Below are 21,402 nucleotides of genomic sequence, written 5' to 3'. Positions count from 1 at the left end.
ACTCCAATTTGTCAAAAAAAACTACAACAAATCTTATGTCTGATACAGCAATAAAATACATTGACTAGCATGTATTTTGTTGTTGCAAGAGTTAGGTTTTTTACAATTACGTCTCGTCTCTATGTTATCCTATGCGGCAAACGTTAACCCTTGCAACACCGATGTCAAGTTCTAAATTTTTATTATTTCTTTATATATTGCGTATTTTGATGAAACTTTTAAAAAAATATTTAACTACATTTAAGATGGACATTAAACCCTTTAATGCCCTTAAGATAAAAAATGCCGCAGAAAAATGTTGATAAAATTTTACTTTAAGTGTAAAAAATTTTTATTTTTAAAAGTTCAGTATTTTTAGGCATTTTAGGTGGATTTAATTTGAATTTATTTTATTAAAATTATGTACCATTATAAATTATTGCCATAAATTTAGTTTTTCCACAAAAATTACTTTCAAAGCTTTTATGAATCTTACGAAAATAAAAATGGTGAAAATGTCAAATTTTTTAAAGCAGATACAATGTAACCTGGGTCATATAACAGTCGAATGAATGTTTAATAATTTGAAATTTGTTTGTTAACTTGTATGTCCCAAGCCCGTGAAATCATCGATATATGAAACTCATTTAAATTTAATAATTAAAATGTGTGATAACATTTACATCAACAATGATTCAATATTTAAAAAAAAAAAAAATCGAAATTATTATCTGCGTGTTATAAAATATTTTTCCAGATAATTATTTCGCCCAAAGTTTGTACATTCCCCACTTTCATTTAGAACACTTGTACTTGAGTTTATCTTTGTAAATATTTTGTTTGTTACAAATTGACTATTTCGCTCACGTTTCAAATTATACCGGCTATAACATTGTACATACTACACTAACAGCAATAACAAAAACAACAACAACAGCAATAATAATAACAACAACATCAACCACAAAAAGTCAGGGTAGACCAAACCTACAAATAAATATGAGGAGAGAATGTTTATCACTCATATGTCGATACAGCCGATACAGCTACGATCCAGTAAATGAAAATGAAAGATAGAATAATAAAATGAAATGAAAACAACTTCATATGAATCATATATGAACTACTTACTGTATTTTTTTACATATCGTTACCTAAACTGCAAAATATCGTAACATCACTTTTCATAAGTTTATAGGAGAAGCCAAAAACGATATAAAATGAAAACTACTTGAGATATTGAAACAAAATTTTCAAATATGAATTACAATCATGGTACAATCAGTTACCAGGTACAATTATTAGAGAGAGTTTTCATTATTCAACCCTAAAACGTCAAACTATGTGTTTAATTACTTACCTTTTTTCAATTTGTTACCGCGATATTTTATACATTTGTAACGTTTTAATTGAAATTAGTACACATTTATTTAATAAAATATAGTTTTTCTTCAATTATTAATGAATTTATGGTTGAAATTGAATTTTTTCGTAACAAAAATTTAAATTCAATTTTTTTGGCATTTCCTTTTTATATTTTTTAATTTTCTTTTGTTTGACGTTATAGGGAATGTATAATTGAGAGCATACTTTCTAATAATTGTACCTTGCTAATTCTACAATGAATTACAATGACACTAGAAATAAAAAAAAAATTTTTTCAAAGCACACTTTATGCTCTGTGTCTTACGTTATTTTGAATTGTTGTTTTCTAAAACCAAATCGTGCACTTGATGATACTTCGTTTTGAATTTTGTTAATAACTTGGTTATTTTTGATTAGTAAAAGTTTAAATTTTGTACACATATGTAATATGATGTATTGGATAGTAATCAATAATAAAATCAATTTTGAATTTTTTGATGATACGTTGTTTTGCATTTTAGTTGACGATATGTATGTATGTATGTACTCGTGCATTGTCTTGTATTCATGCAAGACAAATTAAATTAAACATTGTTTTTGTTGTTGTTGTTGTGGCCTTTTTCTTTCATGTGTTTTTTTTGTTGTTGTTGCTGTTGTTATTATTATTGTTTAATTTTCATTCAATTATACTACATAGAATTTGTTTGTAGGTTACGCTTAAATAATAAAGACAATTGAATATATTTCATATATTTTTATTTGTTTTTCAGAGTGCGTGTGTTTGTTTTTATTGCTGAAAAACAAAAAAATATATGTACATATAAATAAAATAAAAGCCAAACAAATTATTTGTGAACGCCTAAAAATGTTCCGATGCAAATAAAAAAAGAGCAACAAAAATAAGCTTAAAAGTAAATAACATCAATAACGGCAGGGGATTCACTGTGATGAGTTATGAACGATCATGAGGAGCCCTACACTTGAGAAAGGTATTCTTTTTAAATCGATAATATATTTATTGGCCATAATTTGTGTTACATATCAATTATTCTAACTCTAACTCAATTCTAACAATATGAATTTTAGAATATTCTAATCCAGATCTATATTAATCTCCTTAATATTTGATCCAAACTGAGAATGAGTATCCTTATATTGGATATATGACTTACAAATGCGGGATTTTTAGCTTTGGTCAGATTTCAGCAGCTCATAAATAATAGGACACTTTTGCTCTCACAAAATACAGACCACTACCTGAGCGTCATGGATATTTGGCATTGGTGTCTATTCCGCTGTTTTAACGGGCTTCACGTACGATCTCTTACGATTCACGTTATCGTAATGGATCCATTTTTCATCACAATTAGTGATTCGTTGCTGAAATGATTTTCTGATTTAACGTTCAAGCATCGTTTCGGACATGCAAAATCGTTTTTCAAGGGTTTTCGCCTTCAATTCGTATGACACACAATTTCCCTGCTGTTGGATGAAGCCTGCTGCTTGGGTAGCTCCCAACGATTTTGCAAGCTGTTTTTGAGTTTTACAACAATCTTCATGGGGTAATGCATCCAATTATTGGTCTTCAATTATTGGTTTGGATGGCCTGGACAATCACTGTATTCCGTAGCAAAATCACCATTTCTCAACCGCACAAAATATAGCTCCCACGTTGAAACCGATGCACAGTGGTTTAGAAAACGTTTTTTTTTTGGATATAATTCGGTATGTCGGGAACTATTGGAGATATTTATTTAAGGACATTTAAGTCTACATAGCATTAAAATTTACATGAATTAAAATTTTATATTTTTGTTCATGGAAAATCAACATATTATAATCTTTTAGTTTTTTAGGTAAATGACGTCCCAAAAATTTATAAAATCATTTAATTTTACTTAAATATAAATCTTCAAGTTCAAGTTTGTGGAACTTCGAAGGAGTTAATAAAAGCTTTTGCATTAAGTTCTTTTTCTAAAAAAGGAAAAATAAACATAAAAAATACTGCTCTTTTACAAGTTCCTTGTAACTTATAGGGAAGAGATAACAGGTTTCAAGTTTTTTTTATTTTATTTCAAATTTTATCGTCAATAATATCGAAAAAAATTAAAAAAATAACTCAATAAACCTAAATATCTCTTCAATTAATAGGGAGTATTTTTTGTAAATCTTCTCAAAAACTATTTATATTTTAAATTTTAGCTCATTCGAATCATAAATGGATTTTTGGCGAATTTGTATACAAATTTGAGACCCGAGGTGACCAACACACTGACCCCCATTAGCGCTAGTAAGCTGAACAAATGCAAATCAACTCGAAAACACCTCAGCTTCTACCATATGAAATTATGCGATAGTTTCCGAGATACCAAAGATTCTCTAAGGAAGAAATTATTATTTTTTTTTAATTTCAGAAATTTCTTCGTCTAATCTTTAATTCTAGGGAGTGACTAGCTGAACTTTGTTCTTTTGTAGCGAAATATTGGAAATAAAAAACAAATATTATTTTATAAAACTGACCTCAAACTCAATTAACTATAACTAAAATATAAGATTTTTATTTGTGGTCCTTATATGGGACCTATGAACCTAAAGGAGGTTCCAAGGCGAATTTACTGTACAGGTGGCGTTGATATTACAACAAGTACAACATTGCAATAACAACATTGTGTTTTATTGTTGCTTGGGGGACAAAAGTGTCAAAAAAACAAACAAAAATTTGTGAAAAAAACAAAAATAAAATCCATTTAATAAAAATTAAAATAAAAATGTAATAAAATCAATAAAAATAACGTTAATTTTACATAAACGCTAAATTTATTTGCGAGGACATCGATCAGCAATTGCATGGTCCAGAAAAAACATCCAAAGATAATAAAGCAAATGAAAAAACTGATAAAAATAAGGGTGCCTCCTGGAAGCTCCTGTAATGGTGGCACAGTTTGCGGTGAAAATGGTAGCGCTAATGCTCCAAATGTATGCACGTGGCAAATGGTTGTGATTGATCGAATGAACTCCGGAGCTACCTGTTTTGTTGTACTTTTAAGAGATCTTATAAACTTTTTTTGGAGCTAAAAAGGTAAACAAAACAAGTTTTGACATAAAATAAATTCGTTTTGTAAACAATTTTTGACAAGTTTGCCCCCAAGGCGAACAAAAAAAAGTAGATCAGCTGTGCTGTTAACGCCACCTGTACAGTAAATTCGCCTTGGGAGGTTCATATAAAACTAGTTTATGTCCAATTTCATCACAATTTTAATTATTATAAGACAATTTGAATGTTCGATTTAAAATGAATGTTCGATTTATGACATAAGTCAAAAAAAGTCTCGTCGCTGATAAATATAATTTTTTTTCTTCTCACAACTATAGATAAATACACATATATCTCGAACTCTTCCGTCAAAGTCCTAACTCAGTTGTCTAAACCTAAGTGGCGTTAGTAAAATACAATATGTGGAAGCAAGAAAAATACTTTTATGTGTGATGAGTTTGAGTATTTTTTGTTTGAGTTTTTTTCTAGTTTTCGCTCTATGTGTATTTCCCCATGCTCACTACTACAGGCATAGAGAACATAGTGCGGAAACTCGAAAAAAACTCAAACAAAAAAATTACACAAAAAAGTTACACATACGAGTGTTGCTTTTGTTTTCACATAGTTTTTTTTACTAATACATTCTCACCACTTAGGTTTTTGACAACTGAGTTAGTTATTTGACAGGAGAGTTTCCGCTCTATGTGTTTTCTCTATGAAAAGCAAAATGTTGCCTGCGATATAAAAAAATTAACTAAAACCGAAAAAACTTTTTTATTCAACAGGTTTTGCTTAAATTTCACCCATTTATGGAACGATTAAATTATTTTAACTCAAAAAATTTTCTGACTTTTTTTTCATCTTTGTAATCTCTACCGGTTTCGGTTTTTTTAGCTCTTCGGTTTTTGACAAACCGGTTTTTGTAAGACGGTCAACCGGTTTCAATGAAATAAGTTTTCTAAAGCACATTCAAATATATTTCTGAAAATCTTTGATGCCCCATTTTAAAAATATTGATTTATTTTATAGAAAATTATAGTATTTGACAATATTTCGTAAAAGATATAAAACAATTGCATAAAGATAGAGCCTTGAGAATTAAAAAAGCTAAGTTTCCTAATACATTTCCTATTAGCGTCCACAAATAAAAATAAATTTAAGGAGACCTTATTCATATTAAATAAAAATTGGACATAAACCGGTTAACCAGTTTTTTTTTAAGACAAAAACCGAAACCGTTTAAACGGTTTTTTTGAAGACAATAATCAAAACCGGTTTTTTCAAAAACACACTTTTTCGGTTAAACCGAAAACCGGTTTTTTTGGACACTCTATTCTATAGCTTGGGTCCTATCGTTTTTTCAACAGATAGACAGACGTACAGACATAGCTAGATAGCCTTAGAATCTTATGGGGACCTAGAATATATATACTTATGTGGGTCCGAGTCTAATATTTTAATGTGTTACAAACGGAATGACAAAATCAATATACCCCCATCTTTTTTGAGGGTGGGTATACAAATTTTAATTTTAAGGTAAGTTTGAAGTAATTATAACATTGTTTAATAATTGTATTTCCTGTTAAATAAAAACAACAATTAATACTCATTACAAAATCTCATAAAATGATTTGTTAAAATTCCAAAACCGCAAAAGGGATTTTTTCCTATAATTTTTTTTGTTAAAAAAATATAACGCTAAACTAATAAGATGCAATTGAAAAACTAACACATTAAACTATTGTTATTTTTATCACAAGTAAATTTCTAAACGTAACCTACAACAGCATCAACTGAAAACACCACCCAACCGCAAAGTATGTAGAAAACTCTATGTACGAGTAACCAGTACTTCGTGCATACAGCAATATTTCTTCTTATCAGTAAAGAATGATTAATAAGAACATTATTGTGTTGGGAACTGAAGTGCTCTGTGAGCTGTGTGTTTTTTTGTTACTCGTATAATTTTTATTATTTACTTACTGTCGTAGAAATCTGTTTTATATTTATAAAAACGACTGAAACTGAAAGTTACAAGACACTTTAACGGTAGTTATAAAATAGAATTGAAGCGAAATACAAGCAGACGATATGAATTATTTCAAAAATTAAATAAACAAAAGCCCTTTAAACGGAAGTGACATAAAAGTAATAAAAACATTTTGTTTAATAAATTTAAAATAACCAAAAGAGCAATTTCAAATAAACGTGTTAAATTTATTAAATTATTATCCAATTTGTGCGCGAGTTTGTTTGTGTGTGATTGTTATTATTTCTTAATAATTAAATGAATAAATAAACAAAAAATATAAAAATAAACACACAACATGTTTTCATGCTGCTTCAAACGCCAAAACACAGATGATGATGAATATCATCAGCGACCTAAAACTCGCAATAGTTCTGCCAATAATTCCCAGAAAACCTCATACACAGCTGTTCCTCTACCAAACACAACAACAACAAATGAAACCAATGAATCTGCCAAAAGTGTGGAGCAGTTGCGAAAAGAATGTTTGGAAGCTCATAATAGATACAGAGCCAAACATGGTGCCGGTCCATTGACCTTGAGCAAACAATTGAATGCGTACGCAACCGAATGGGCTAAAGTAAGTTGAAAGAGCAAAGAAAGACAAAAGAATAACAATAATAATGACAGAGTAAAAAAATACAAAGAATCATTATAATGGGGTTTATTATGGGTCAAGTAGAATTGTGTAGTTATTGTTGTTTTTATAATGAGAGAAACCTTGTTTTGACTATTATTCTTTGCAAGTAAATGCTCCATTATCATCATCGCCGACAGCACGGTGGTTTTTATAAGAAGACGGCCTCATTTTGTCATGATGAAGGATTGTAAAACTGGAGTATTCTTAATATTAATATATAGTCTGTTCCAGTACCAGTCAGATTTACAGCTTTTTCAGAAATAGTCTGTATTTGACAGAAAAACCACTAATTATATTTATTTTTTAAACTTAAAACCTACAAAAAATAATATATTTATATCGTATATCGATGATGTTCTATACCGTTTATCTTAGATTTTTACGATTGCAATATAATCTTCAAACAAGCCCACATTTCATCCCCTTAATTAAACAATTGTGTATAATTTTTTTTGCCATTTCGAAATAATTGAGTTTAAAATTTGTGTGTTAGTAGACATCTGGAACAAAAGTAATATTTCAATTGATCAATTGTGGAAGTAGAATTTCACCAAATTTTGATCACATATAGAATCAGTTATGTAGATTCTTATTCTTATACAATATTGTGTTATTGAGGGGATGATTTGTAGTACAAATCCAGGGGCCGAATTACCGCACTCGTGATCGAATGAACTATCGTATCGAAAAATGATTTCGATATCGTAATTATAACAAAATGTACTAAATTTCATGCTCGATATCGAATGCCGTAATCTCAATTCAGAAAATTACTATCGAATTTACTCGATATCGAATGCGGTAATTCGGCCCCAGAAAAAAGTTATTTACAAAATGAGCTGAAAAACAGATAAAAGTGTTATGCTGAATCTTGTATTCCCACCATCAATATGTAGCTTTGGCCATAAGACGGACGGACATAGCTAGATCGTGTTAGAATCTTATTATATTCTAATGCGACACATATTTTGATGTGTGACAAACGGAATGACGTAATCAATATACCTCAATATTTTGCATACCACAGTCCAACAACTACAACAGTGTACTTTTACTTATTCTAAATTTTGGTATTAAAATCCCAATTTTCATAAAAAGTGGACTTAGCAGGTTTGTTCACTAAGCTAACGATATGGTGATTCAATTTGAAATATTCGCGATTTAATTGAGGATTTGTGTGTTGTTTTATGTATTCATATCTTTCATCAATTATAGAATTCGTATTAAAACTAATTTCTAAGCATTTTAAATCTCCCCCTTTGATATTTTATATTTTTTTAATAATCTTCATAAAGTAGCTAATAAACACGTACGTCTTTTGTACATCTGTTTCAAATAGAAAACTACATAGCATGTGTGAATCACACAGACATTGCAGTATGATAAATCGAAATAATCAAAATATCATTTTAACCATATAGAATTTTATATAGAGACGATACACTCCGATTTGTCAATCAAAAATACAACAAATCATATGTTGGATACAATAACAAAATACACAAGAGTTAGGTTTTTGACAATTACGTTTTGTCTCTATGTTATGAGTTTAACCCTCATTATCATAATAAATTTTTGGATTTGTCAAAGCCATTTATAAATTTAATAATTGATAATGATTATTTCAAAGAGCTCCGGGTGTAATATTGTGACACTAGGCCTAAAAGTTAATTGCTTAAAATTTGAGCCAAATCGGACAACGATTTCGGGTAATTAAAATAAATTAATGTATTAAGTCTGCGTTAATGATTGCAAAAGGGTTAATTTTTGGTAGTTAGTGGATTAAATTCCATTTGTTTAATAGAATTATTCCTACTTATGAAATTCTTTAAGGCTTTGGTTTGAATACCATGATTTTGTTTGCACAGAAAAAGTAGTCATTTAACCTATAGTCCGATGACGCGATTTCAGATCAGGAATTGTTTCTGGTTTATTCTCATAAGCCCGAGATTTCACAAAACCCCAAAGAGAAAAATTGCACCACGTTGTATCGCATGACCTTATTGACAAGTTGACATCAGAATTTCTTAAGATAATTTGTTATTGAAATCGTTGCTGCAATAAATCAATTGTTGCATGCGCGATGTGGCTAGTGGCGTTGTCTTGCTGAAACCACATATCGTCCAGATCCATTCCGTCCAGAAAATGCGCTTCATGATGTTTCTGATTTTCAGAGACACTCTTGTTTACAGCTGCAATCGACCCAGTTTCTTCAAATTTTTTTCACCACTCATAGAATGGCTGACACTTTCTCGACTGAAAATTCCTCGAAATTTGCAAGCGGTCTCAGCATAACTTTCCAAATCTTCGCAATTAGTTTTCAAAATTATAACGCATTGTTCTTTCGTAAAGCGCGCCATTTTTAATAATCGGAAGAAACATATGTGACAGCTGTCAAATTTCAGAATTGACACTTGAACAAAAAAAAAATTACACTAAATTTAACAAGTAAGAGAGCTATATTCGGCTGTGCCAAATATTATATACCATTCACCAAATTATACTTTAAAATAAATTTTTTTTAAATATATATTTTTTAAATTTTTTTTTGAAAAATGTAGAAATTACAAACGGACTGTCAAACTTATATAAGGAGCCGCAGAACAAAAGGTACTTCTTTGAAAATTTAATAATTTTGGGAAATTGATTTTTTCTAGAAGATTTCAACCCAAATATTATAAAAACACCAAAAAATCAATTTGTAAAAAAATTCGAAAAGGTACCTTTTGTTCTGCAGCTCCTCATAAATACCCTTGCCATGTTATTATGTTTCATTTAATTTCACTGTCCAACAAATTGAGACTTTTTGATTGGAACAGAATAGCGACCCTATAATTCTGAAAGGGTATGTTGAGTAGATCATTTTTGTAGAATAAACTTATAGTTCACCCGGTCGGAATTTTTTTTTACAGTGGTTAAAATTTTTCATTTTTTGATCGAAGGGAGCAGTATACTAACTGAAAAAAATTTTGTAAGTTAATGTCTAAGAGAATTCTTATTGACAGAGTTATGTTGTGGAATTTTATGGGGATCATTTTTGTGGAAGATCTTAACCCTCTAGCTCCTCTCCTTAGGGGTAAATTTGTCCCTTTTTTCGAGAAAATTAAAAAAAGTCCTTTCAAAAAGGACATATAAGGATTAAAATATTCGACGAAAATTATTGCCGGAAAATTTCAGTGGGGGTCACCAAAGAAACCAAAGATGTATATAAATAACTTTACGCTTAATTAGCAAAATTGCAAGCCAACATTTTTTAAAAAAATTGCCAAAAATCTATTAATAATCCAAATGAGCTGATATTTAAAATATAAATAGCCCTAGAGAAGATCTACAAAAATATACATATATACACATGTAGATTGTTACTTTTAGGTCAAGAGTTATTTAGGTTTATTTATTTAATTTTGTTCGATCTTTTTTTAGTTTTTTAGATATGTCGGGCCTACGGTGGTTCGAAATTGTTTTTTTAAAATATCACCTATATTCGCGATAAAATTTCAAATACTATAAAAATAACTTCCTAACAGTCATGTCGTCCCTATAAAAAGTTATACGCATCCAAAATTGGGTACATGTAAAAATGGCCGCATTTTTTACGTTTTTCCCAAAAAAGTCCCTATATATTTTCTTTTGTAGAAAAAAATTTTCATCGGGACTATATAAAATTTGTACATGATTCGAAAAGAGAACCTAATGCAAAAGCGTAGAAAGTAAAACTTGGCTCACTTAAGTGGACCTAGTCGCCTTCAGACTTATCCAAACTTTGCCAATTAAAAATAAAATTTTTGGTTTGAGCAAAAAATTCTAAAAAGGCAAAGCACCGTTCCTCGAAAAAGCTCCATGCATGTATATTTAAACACGTACAAAGTTATTTTATTATCACACAGTAAATAACGTCGCCGTAGGGTGTTTTCTAAAAAACTCAGTTTTTGGAACACATTTTCCTCGTATTAGGAATTTTGGTATTTGAAAAAAAGGTGTTAAAGATTATAATTCCATTGCTTTAAGGACATTTGGATCTACACTATTTCCAAATTTTGTTATAATATCTTTAACCGTTAAAAATTTACATTAATTAATATTTTATATTTTTGTTCATGGAAAATCCCAATATTCAAATTTTTAGTTTCTAAGGTAAATGAAGTCCGAAAATTCATAAAATTATTTCATTTCACTAAACTGTTAATCTTCAAGTCCTAAGGTTTTCACCAGTACCAACTACTTATACAAAAAGCTTATATTTGTTCATCAGAAGCTCCACAAACCTTGCTCACTTTTGAAAAATTTTAACATTTTTTTATATAGTCCATGCAAAATGTGTTTTTTGAAAAAAACTTAAAAAAGATGGAACAAATTTAAAAAAAATAAATAAATAAACATAAATAACTCTTGACCTAAAAGCGACAATTTACATATGTATATATATTTTTGTAGATCTTCTCTAGGACTATTTATATTTTAAATATCAGCTCATTCGGCTCATAAATAGTTTTTTTGTGATTTTTTAAAAAAATGTGAGACCCAAGGTGGCGTGTAATCTTGCGAATTAAGCGTAAAGAGCTTTATTTACAACTTTGGTGTCTTTGGTGACCCCCACTGAAATTTTCCGGCAATAATTTTGGTGAATATTTGAATCCTTAAATGTCCTTTTTGAAAGGACTTTATTTGATTTTCTCAAAAAAAGGGAGGAGCTAAAGAGTTAAGATCTTCCACAAAAATGATCCCCATAAAATTCCATAATATAACTCTGACCATAAGAATTCTCTCAGATATTAACTTACAACATTTTTTTCAGTTAGTATACTGCTCCTTTCGATTAAAAAAATGAAAACTTTGACCCACTGTAAAAAGAAATTCAGACCAGCTGGACTATAACTTTATTCTACAAAAATGCTCTACTCAACATGCCCTTTCAGAATTATAGGGTCGCTATTCTGTTCCAAAAATGCTGTTGGACAGTGTTTCCATATGAAAAATCGATTTTATGTTGGAAATAAAGTGAATCTGTGATCACTGTAATTTTACCATTTTGGCCACTATTTACCGACTTATAGCCACATTTATGTTTAAGTTCATTTTACTACGATTATGCGGCGAAGCTCACCGGGTTTTCTAGTAGTATATAAAGCAACAAATAAAATGTTTTATCTAAATTACTTCCTCTTTTCGAGGAAGTAACAAATCATAATCAAATAAAATAGATAATTATTTGAGTTTATGTTGAAATCTTTAATTTTCTGTTTATCAGTTTAATTAAAACTTGCATTTCGTTTGACTCACTTTTTTCCAAGAAGTAATAAAACAAAGTAATATATATTACTAACTTAATAGAGCGATGATTAAGCTTAATAATTGTTTTATCTTTATTTCTCTCTCTCTCTCTCTTGCTCTCTTTCTAGCAACTGGCCGACAGCAACACTTTGCAACATCGCAAAAACAATAAATATGGAGAAAATCTTTATCTGGGAACTGGCATGGGACCACAAACACACGAGCTGGCGGTACAGGCATGGTATGATGAAATCAAAGACTATAATTTCAATAAACCGGGATTTTCCTCAAATACCGGGCACTTTACTCAAGTAGTATGGAAGACGAGTAAAGAATTGGGTGTGGGCATAGTAAATAGGTTAATAAAGTTTTAAACTTTAATTATTTTCATATTAAAATACATATATAATTTATTAATTTAGAGCCAATCGCACCTGGGTGGTGTGTAATTATGATCCTCCCGGCAATGTTATGGGTACTTATATGGAATGTGTGCCTCCTTTAGTGGAGCAAACTGTTTCCAAAATTATAGACAAAATGAAGGGTAAAAAAAATGTATTCAAAAAGCCAGAAGTAACAACCCCAGATAAAAAGGAGCCAGCTGCAAAGTCTCCAATACACAGTGCTAGTGATTTGAAGTTATGGTCTAAATATGAGCTGGAATGTTTGGATAGCCATAATAAATATAGAGCCATACATGGTAGTCCTGCCATGAAACTTAATAGGAAATTGTGTAATTTAGCACAGGACTGGTCAAATGTAAGATTTAACAGTAATTGCTTTTTGCATTAATAAAACAGGTCAACAGCAAAAAAAGTCTTCACTAACCACTATATAGGTTACCTAAGTACAAAAATAGTAAAATTTTTAAATTCTATGGATAGATATTTTTTTTAAAATTTTTTCTAAATTTTTTTTTTCTAAAATTGTTAATTTTTTTCTCCACATAATGTATGATAACTCCAAAAGGCTTATTCCGATATTATTGAAGTAAACTTGGAAACGTTCAAATTTACATAAACTTTAACACGGTTATATATTGCGTTTTAATCGGCTCATTAGTTTCGGAGTTATAATAACAAATTGAAGCAAAAAATATATTTTCTACGTGAAAATAGAAAATTTTTGTGTTTTAAAAAACTCAGGAAAAATCGAAAACGGCAGAACTTGTTCAGATTTATTGCTTTATCGCAAAGCCACATGTAACAGGAATAAAATGAAATTTCGACCATAAAAATCGATTGACTCTTTACGTATTTATTCACAATTAAGTGAATTCGCTCATTTTCACAAAATTTAACTTTTTTGTTTGATATGCATAAAATTGAGTAGTTAATGTTCTTCTTTCTATTGATGGAATTTTGAAAACATTTTGCACATGCTATGTACAAATTTTTACATATATATTGCTTTTTAATCGGCTCTGTAGTTTCGGAGTTATAATAACAAATTGAAGCAAAAAATATATTTTTTTATGTGAAAATATACATTTTTTTTTTTTTAAAAAATCATGAAAAATCTAAAACGTCATAAATTGTTTGGATTTATTGCTTTATGGCAAAGCCACATGTAATAGAAACAAAATGAGATATCGATCATAAAAATCGATGGATTATTTTCGAATTTATTCACAATTAAGTGAATTCGCTTATTTTAAGAAAATTGTATGTGCTTACAAATGTGTACTTTGAGTGTTAATTATACCCTACATCACCATAGTGAGGAGGGTATTATGCGTTTGTGCAGATGTTTGTAACGCCCAAATATATGTATACCGATTGACTTAGAATCACTTTCTGAGTCGATTAAGCGATGTCCGTCCGTCCGTCCGTCTGGTCGGCTGGCTGGTTGGCTGGCTGGCTGGCTGTCCATGTAAACTTTGTGCGCAGAGTACAGGTCACAATTTTGTAGATATTTCGATAAAATTTTGCACATATAATTTTTTCGGCCCAAGGACGAAGCCTATTGAAACTGGATGAAATCGGTCCATTATTTCATCCAGCCCCCATACAAATGTCCTCTCGAAATTGGACTTTATCGGTCATAAATGTTTAATTTATATATGTATCTACACAAATTACGCTCCAAATAAGTTCTATATATACAAAATTCATGTCACCAAATTGTGTTACGATCGGTCTATAATTAGTCATAGCTCCCATATAGATCCGCCTCCGAAAATCACTTAAACGTGCATAAATCTCCTAAAATTGTTGGTATATACACAAAATTCAACATAGCAAACTTTCATATAGACATAAATCACACGACCTAATTTCAAGGTGATCGGACCATAATTGGTCATAGCTCCCATATAAGGACCACTTCCGAAAATCACTCAAAAATATAAATTATTGAAATTTTAAAAGAAAAATGTTTTTGCTATTTTACTTAGTGTAGGGTATTATATGGCCGGGCTTGACCAACCATACTTTCTTACTTGTTTTTGCTTCAATTTGTTATTATAACTCCGAAACTACTGAGCCAATTAAAACGCAATATATCAACAGATTAAAGGCTATGTAAATTTTAACTTTTCGAAGTTAACTTTTCCAATTATATCGCTCTAACCCTTTTTGAGTTATCATAAATTATGTGGAGTAACATATAAAAAAATTCAAAATGCTAGAAAAAAAAATCTATCCATAGAATTTAAAAATTTTATAATTTTTGTACTTAGGTAACCATGTTGCATCAAATCTATATAGTGGTCAGTGAAGACTTTTTTGCTATTGACCTGTTTGATTTTCTCATGTTTTATTCTTCTCTTTGCAGCACTTGGCCAAAAAACGTTCCATGTCACATCGTCCACAAAATGAATATGGTGAGAATATTTATTACGCTCTAAACATGGAACCAACAGCAGAACATTGTGTTAAAAGTTGGTATGATGAGATTAAAAATTATAATTTCTCAAAGCCAGGTTTTAGCTCTAAAACTGGTCACTTTACACAAGTCGTTTGGAGAGATTCCATAGAAGTGGGAGTAGGCATAACCAAACTGTAAGTATTAAATGCTGCGACTTGTTTAACACAAATTTCTACAATTTTCCCTTTTTCAGCAACAACATGACATTTGTGGTTTGTAATTATTCTCCAGCTGGCAATGTTATGAATCAATATAAAGATCAGGTGCCACGGCCAGGTGCCAAACCTATTACCACCAGCACCACTAAAAGCAATAACTCAAATGCAGCACCAAGTGGTAGCTTGAATAGTCAAGCTAAAATAACCAAAGATCAGCCGACGTTTGAAGAAGTTTGTTTGGACAGTCATAATAGCTATCGTGCCATACATGGATCTCCGGCCATGACTGTAAATAAAAATTTAAGTTTCTTTGCCAACGATTGGGCACAAGTACGTACAACGAAAATAAGTTACAGCACACGAACAACAAACACAATAATTAATTAAATTATTTTTCATACATACATATATTCATTATTTTTATACAAACATTTATTAATATTTAATAAAACGACAATATAAACAAACAAGCATTTGGCGGCAATTAATAAAATTGAACCACGAAAAAATAATCGTTTTGGTGAAAATCTATTTTATGTCACGGGCCCACAACTACACGGTCAAGAGCCCGTTGAATTTTGGTACAGTGCTATAGAAGATTATAATTTTCAAAGACCGGGTTATAGTGCAGCAACTGCCAGCTTTACTCAAGTTATATGGAAAAATACCCAGGAAATGGGTGTAGGAGTGGCCAAAGTGTAAGAATTTATGCATTTTTGTTGTAAAGTTTTCTATTGTTTTAATTGCTAATTTAGAGGCCGCTCTACTTATGTAGTCTGCAATTATCAACCCAAGGGTAATATTAAAGATAAATTTGATGAAAATGTTTCGTTGGTAGGTGGTGAATGTGTTTTAATGTTTGATAAGCATCAAGTTCCCGTAAAAGTTGATGCTTTTGCTGCCGAAATGTTAAACTGTCACAATAATTTTCGAGCAAAACATGGCTGTCCTTTATTGAAATTAAGTAAAGAATTAATGGATTATTGTGTGAAGTATGCAAATGTAAGTTTTTATGTTATCACAGTTAAAATATAATAATTGTGAATATTTAATTTTTGTTGGATGTCAGAGATTATAATTGCACTAACTACTTATACCATATACCACTATAGTTTGTGCCGATGTTTGTAATGACCAAAACTATTTGTCTTACACTCACCTTAAACTATACCGATCGAGTTAAGGTCGCAATTTTGAAGGTATTTCAACAAACTTTGGTACATATCATCCATAAATATTTAATTAATGCAGTTAGCTACACAAATTTCGCTTCAAATACATTTTATATATGGGGGATTTCATATCAAGTGAACCAACTTTTGAAATCGATGTCTTCCGATTAGGATACAATTGGATAGTAATTCAGACACAGTTCAACAAAATCGGTCAGGAACTCTCTGAGTTAGAAGGGGTCAAAATTTGACGTTTTGGCCAAACAGGTGTTTTTTTCTCATCCATGTAACTTATTACGAACTGTTCTTAGCAAAATGTGTCCCAAATAGTTTAAATTTTTCGAAAAAAATATGAAAAAAAAATTTAATTTTTTTTTTCAAAATGTTTGAAATTTTTTTTCCAAAATTAAAAACTTGTTTGACTCTTTTTTTAAAATGAGCCTTTTTTCTCTATCTAGTTGTCATCTATGACAATATAACTGAGAGCCAAAAACCTGTATCTGTTGTCAAAAACCTACATAATTCATGAGAATGTATTTTATCACCAGTATGTGTGAAAAGAGAGTATTTTTTTTAAATTTTAATGCTCTCTCCTTCCGTTCTATGCGTTTATTCTATGGCTTAGGTCATTTCCTTGACGAGCATGTTGGTCGTTTAGTGGGATGCGAGTCGGATATCTATCAAAATAAAAGTTTTGTAACTCAAGATATAAAATTTTTGATTTTTTTGTAACATCTAAAACTTTTGGACTTTTTTTCATATATTGTGACAATCTTGTTGTTGAGTAAAGTATTCAAAAAAGTTATAACCAAAAACAAGTAAGAAAATATGGTCGGTCAAGCCCGACCATGTAATACCCTACACTAAGTAAAAGAGCAAAAACATTTTTCTTTTAAAATTTTAATAATTTATATATAAAGAGATTTTTGGAAGCGGGTCTATATGGGAGCTATGACCAATTATGAACCGATTACCAATTATGGACCGATTATTCTATATTAAAGTTAACTATGTTGAATTTTGTGTGTAAATCAACATTTTTAAGCGATTTATGAACGTTAAAGAGATTTTCGGAAGCGGGTCTATATGGGAGCTATGACTAATTTTGGACCGATCGTAACAAAATTTGGTGACATGAATTTTGTATACATAAAACTTATTTGGAGGGGAATTTGTGGAGATACATATATAAATTAAACATTTATGACCAATAAAGTCCAATAAAGTCCAATTTCGGAAGGACATTTGTAAGGGGGCTAGGTGAAATAATGGACCGATTTCAGCCAGTTCCAATAGGCTTGGTCCATGGGCCGAAAAAATAATACGTACCAAATTTGATCAAATTATCTTCAAAATTGCGACCTGTACTCAAATTCCGAAGGGCATAGGGGAGACATATTCGAACTATAGGACATGTTTTTTATACAAAAATATTTTCCATAAAAATAACTTACAGAAAAACATAAAATTTTTATTTGTTTTTAAAAAAACCATGGTATAGCAAAATTTTAAAATATAAATTTTGAAATGCCTATAACTCGAAAAAACATGCATGCATGTTTTTGAAGACCTAGCTGAGAGCTTTCCAAAAATATAAAAATCTTTAAATTTGGATGGGAAACAAAAAATGTCACGTTTAGCCCCTATAGTGCCGCCCTTGGAGCATTTGTAGGCCCCATTTTAATCACTTAAACTCGAATACTCCTTGGCTATGCCCACGACAAATTTTATCCCGATCGAAATGCCAGAAATGCCAGATTTATTATTGATTCTGCCCCATTGTGTACTGTCACTGAAAGTTTACTTCTATTTTGCGTACGTTCCACATGTTTCTAACTATCATTATGAAAACATAAAATCTATGAAATCCACCTTTTGCACTAAACATAGAGCTACCAAAATGCTATCGAATCACAAAATGCTAGGAAAAGTTTTGTTTTCTATATTCTTTGAACATCAACGTACGTTCGTGAAGGATATAAAAACTGTTACAGGATTTTATAAAGATTGAAATTAATATACAGTGCCGAACTTAAATATTGGCACAGGATGCTCATGGTACTTTAAGGTCTATTTAGAGGCAGTATTGTAGAGATTTTTAATAAAAAATATATTTACCAGATAGACTGTTGAATTTCCTATAAAATATAACCAACTTCATTTCAACAATTTAATACCACTATTATTAATAACAAAACAAAATAAAAAATACTTCATTTCAATGAACAAAATTATTGGCACACTTCATTAAAAGCTAAAAAAACATTTGATTTAGGAAGCAACATTGCAAAATTTAGTATATAGTTGCAAGTGATTTTTGCTATATAACTGCCTCGAGTAGCTTAGACATGAATCCACCAACTTTTTTGTAATATCTGACCCAATACTTAGCAATTCTTCAACTAATTCATTTTTCACTCGCTTATCTGGCTCTTCCCACAGATGCTCTATTGGGTTGAGATCCGGAGATTGTGGAGGGTGTGGTAGGGCATGCGAAATATTGTATGAAAGCCACATACGTCCAGTATAGGCCGAATTTTTGGGGTCATTGTCATTTTGAAAAATGAAAGAAAATGGTAAAATTAACTTTTCTGCACTTTTTCTGAGGTGTATCCATATATTTCACTTTGCCCATTATTTCGTCAATATACACCAGCTTTCCAACCCCTGCAGCGGACATACAACCCCACACAATTACCTCTCCAGCACCATGTTTCACTGTTGAAGCAATATTTTGTTTTTCCAGCACTTTATTGGGTTTTCTCCATACCGTTTGACGGCCATCAGAGCGAAAATTATGAATTTTGCTTTCATCAGAGAGTAGCACTTGGTGCTAAAAATCATGTGGCTTAAGTAAATTCCTAAACGGCATATTCTAAACGCTTCTTTTGGTTCACAGATGAAATAAATGGTTTACGTCTAGCAATACGACAACTATAGTTTGTCTTGTGGAGCACTCTTCTGGCTATTTCTGCGTGAACTTCTTTCCCAAACTCTTCTTTAATCTCTGCAGCAACCTCTGTTAAAGAAATTTTTGGACATAACTTGACCTTTTTGATTATATGGCTGCATTTACGCTCACTTAAGGATCTAGGACGACCTGTATGTTTAGCACTTTCAATTATTGATGCTCACTTAAAACGTTGCACGATACTCCGAATTGTAAAACGGCTCCTTTCCATAACCTCTACAATCTCAGCATACGATTTTCCTTGATTGTGCAAGTGAAAAATGATTTTGCGCTCAGATTCTGTTGTTTCCTTTTTTTGTTAGCTATTTTCAGCAAAATTGATAATTATTGTGCAAATTTTTTACAAATTGACATTGACAGTTTTAGAAACGAAAACTGTTAAATAAAAGAAGATAAAATGGCATTTTCTATGAACAAAATGTGGATAGATTGATAAAATTTGAAGAATCTGGTTAAGTGTGCCAATAGTTTTGTTCGACGGAATTGAGGAATTTTTCGTCTTTTTATTATTAGTAAATAATATTGCAAAACTGTTGAAATAAAGTTGGTGGTATTTTGTAGGAAATTCATCAATCTATCTGATGAATATATTTTTTTATTAACAATGTCAACAATATGGCCTTTAAATCGACCTTAAAGTACAATGAGCATCCTGGAATCCTGGAATTTTTGGAAACCTCACTATAATAATTCTACAGATATTCGATAATAAATATTTAGTGTTCTAATCCCTTTTAATTTTTGGTATAACAGCAGACTGGTATCAAAATAATTTACACAAAATTTTAATTCTTCAGGTATTCGAAAGTAATTATTTCTTTGGTATGGGAAGTGTCACGCCCACCAACTCACGCCCCATAACTCATGCCAAGTTAGAGGCATGAAAGAAATAATACAATTTCTGTAATTTTTGCTTTAATTTTTTAGAATATTTCAATTCCATTTTTCTATTCATAATCATTGTCAGAATACAATTTATTTTTACCATTTCTAGTATAATAAAATTAAAAGAAACCTTTTTGTCACCAGCATCTTATAGACAATAAATCCTCCACCGATATACCAAAATATGCCGTCAGTATTATCAATTTCCCTGGAGTCATACCGCCAGCCATTGAAATTGTTAGCAATTGGTATAATGAAATCGAAAAATATAACTTTCAAAAATCACAATTCAACAGGGATTCAAGACATTTTACCCAAATTATCTGGAAGAATACGAAATTTATGGGAGTTGGTGTAGGTAAAAGGTAACATGGAATAAGATTTATTTTAAAAATTTAATAAATTTAATATTATTGTACTTATAAACCTAAATATAGAGAACAAAATTCTATTGTAGTGATAAGTTATGAACCAGCTGGTAATATAGAAAATCAATATGCAGAAAATGTACCTCCAGCAATTTAAAGCAAGTTTATTTTTGTATTTTCTGTAATGAATAGTGACAAAATAATTTTATTAAAAAAATTTAGTTTTTATTAAACTCAATTTAATTTAACTCGTTGTTATTTGATATTCTATATTTAGGAGAGTTTTATTTGTTATTTAAATTTAACACGTATTTACAGAGATGCTGAGAAATTTAGCAGTTATTATTGATATATGTATGTATTTTATTTTGCCATCATAGTTATTTTAAAATCTAGTTCTTGATATTTATAATTTTTAGTTTCAGTATATTTTGACCCCTCTCTGTACTCTTGTACAAATGATTCCAATATTGCTTTAAACACATAGGCTACAGCAGGCTACACAGCAACACGACTACAAAGAACGCTGGCTGCAATTGTCGCCCTGTAGTCGGATACTTAATTGTAATGAAAACAGCAGCAACATCGTAACCAGCTGACATTGACAATGAAGTTTGACGTTTTGATACATATTCTTCATTAAACGAAAATAGAAATTAGCT

General features: G+C 30.4%; 2 protein-coding genes across 3 annotated transcripts; both read left to right on the top strand.

Annotated features, from left to right (window-relative positions):
- The first annotated feature begins 6,501 nt into the window (after positions 1-6,501).
- Positions 6,502-15,814, top strand: LOC135951926 (uncharacterized). The gene is made up of 5 exons (XM_065501674.1): positions 6,502-6,987; positions 12,447-12,676; positions 12,741-13,077; positions 15,094-15,320; positions 15,380-15,814. The coding sequence occupies exons 1-5, from the start codon at positions 6,706-6,708 to the stop codon at positions 15,729-15,731; spliced, it is 1,428 nt and encodes a 475-aa protein (XP_065357746.1). The 5' UTR covers positions 6,502-6,705; the 3' UTR covers positions 15,732-15,814.
- A 41-nt stretch (positions 15,815-15,855) lies between these two features.
- On the top strand, positions 15,856-20,970 carry LOC135951927 (Golgi-associated plant pathogenesis-related protein 1). Of its 2 annotated transcripts, XM_065501675.1 has the most exons (4): positions 15,856-16,042; positions 16,100-16,346; positions 20,517-20,737; positions 20,810-20,970. In XM_065501675.1, the coding sequence occupies exons 1-4, from the start codon at positions 16,020-16,022 to the stop codon at positions 20,895-20,897; spliced, it is 579 nt and encodes a 192-aa protein (XP_065357747.1). In that variant the 5' UTR covers positions 15,856-16,019; the 3' UTR covers positions 20,898-20,970. The 2 variants fall into 2 exon arrangements, with proteins under 2 accessions (XP_065357747.1, XP_065357748.1); XM_065501676.1 differs by lacking the exon at positions 20,810-20,970 and having other exon boundaries at positions 20,517-20,741.
- The last annotated feature ends 432 nt before the right edge of the window (positions 20,971-21,402 follow it).

This window comes from Calliphora vicina, chromosome 2, assembly GCF_958450345.1.
Source record: "Calliphora vicina chromosome 2, idCalVici1.1, whole genome shotgun sequence".
NCBI classification, from domain to species: Eukaryota; Metazoa; Arthropoda; class Insecta; order Diptera; family Calliphoridae; genus Calliphora; species Calliphora vicina.
This window is presented reverse-complemented; position numbering and strand designations above follow the sequence as displayed.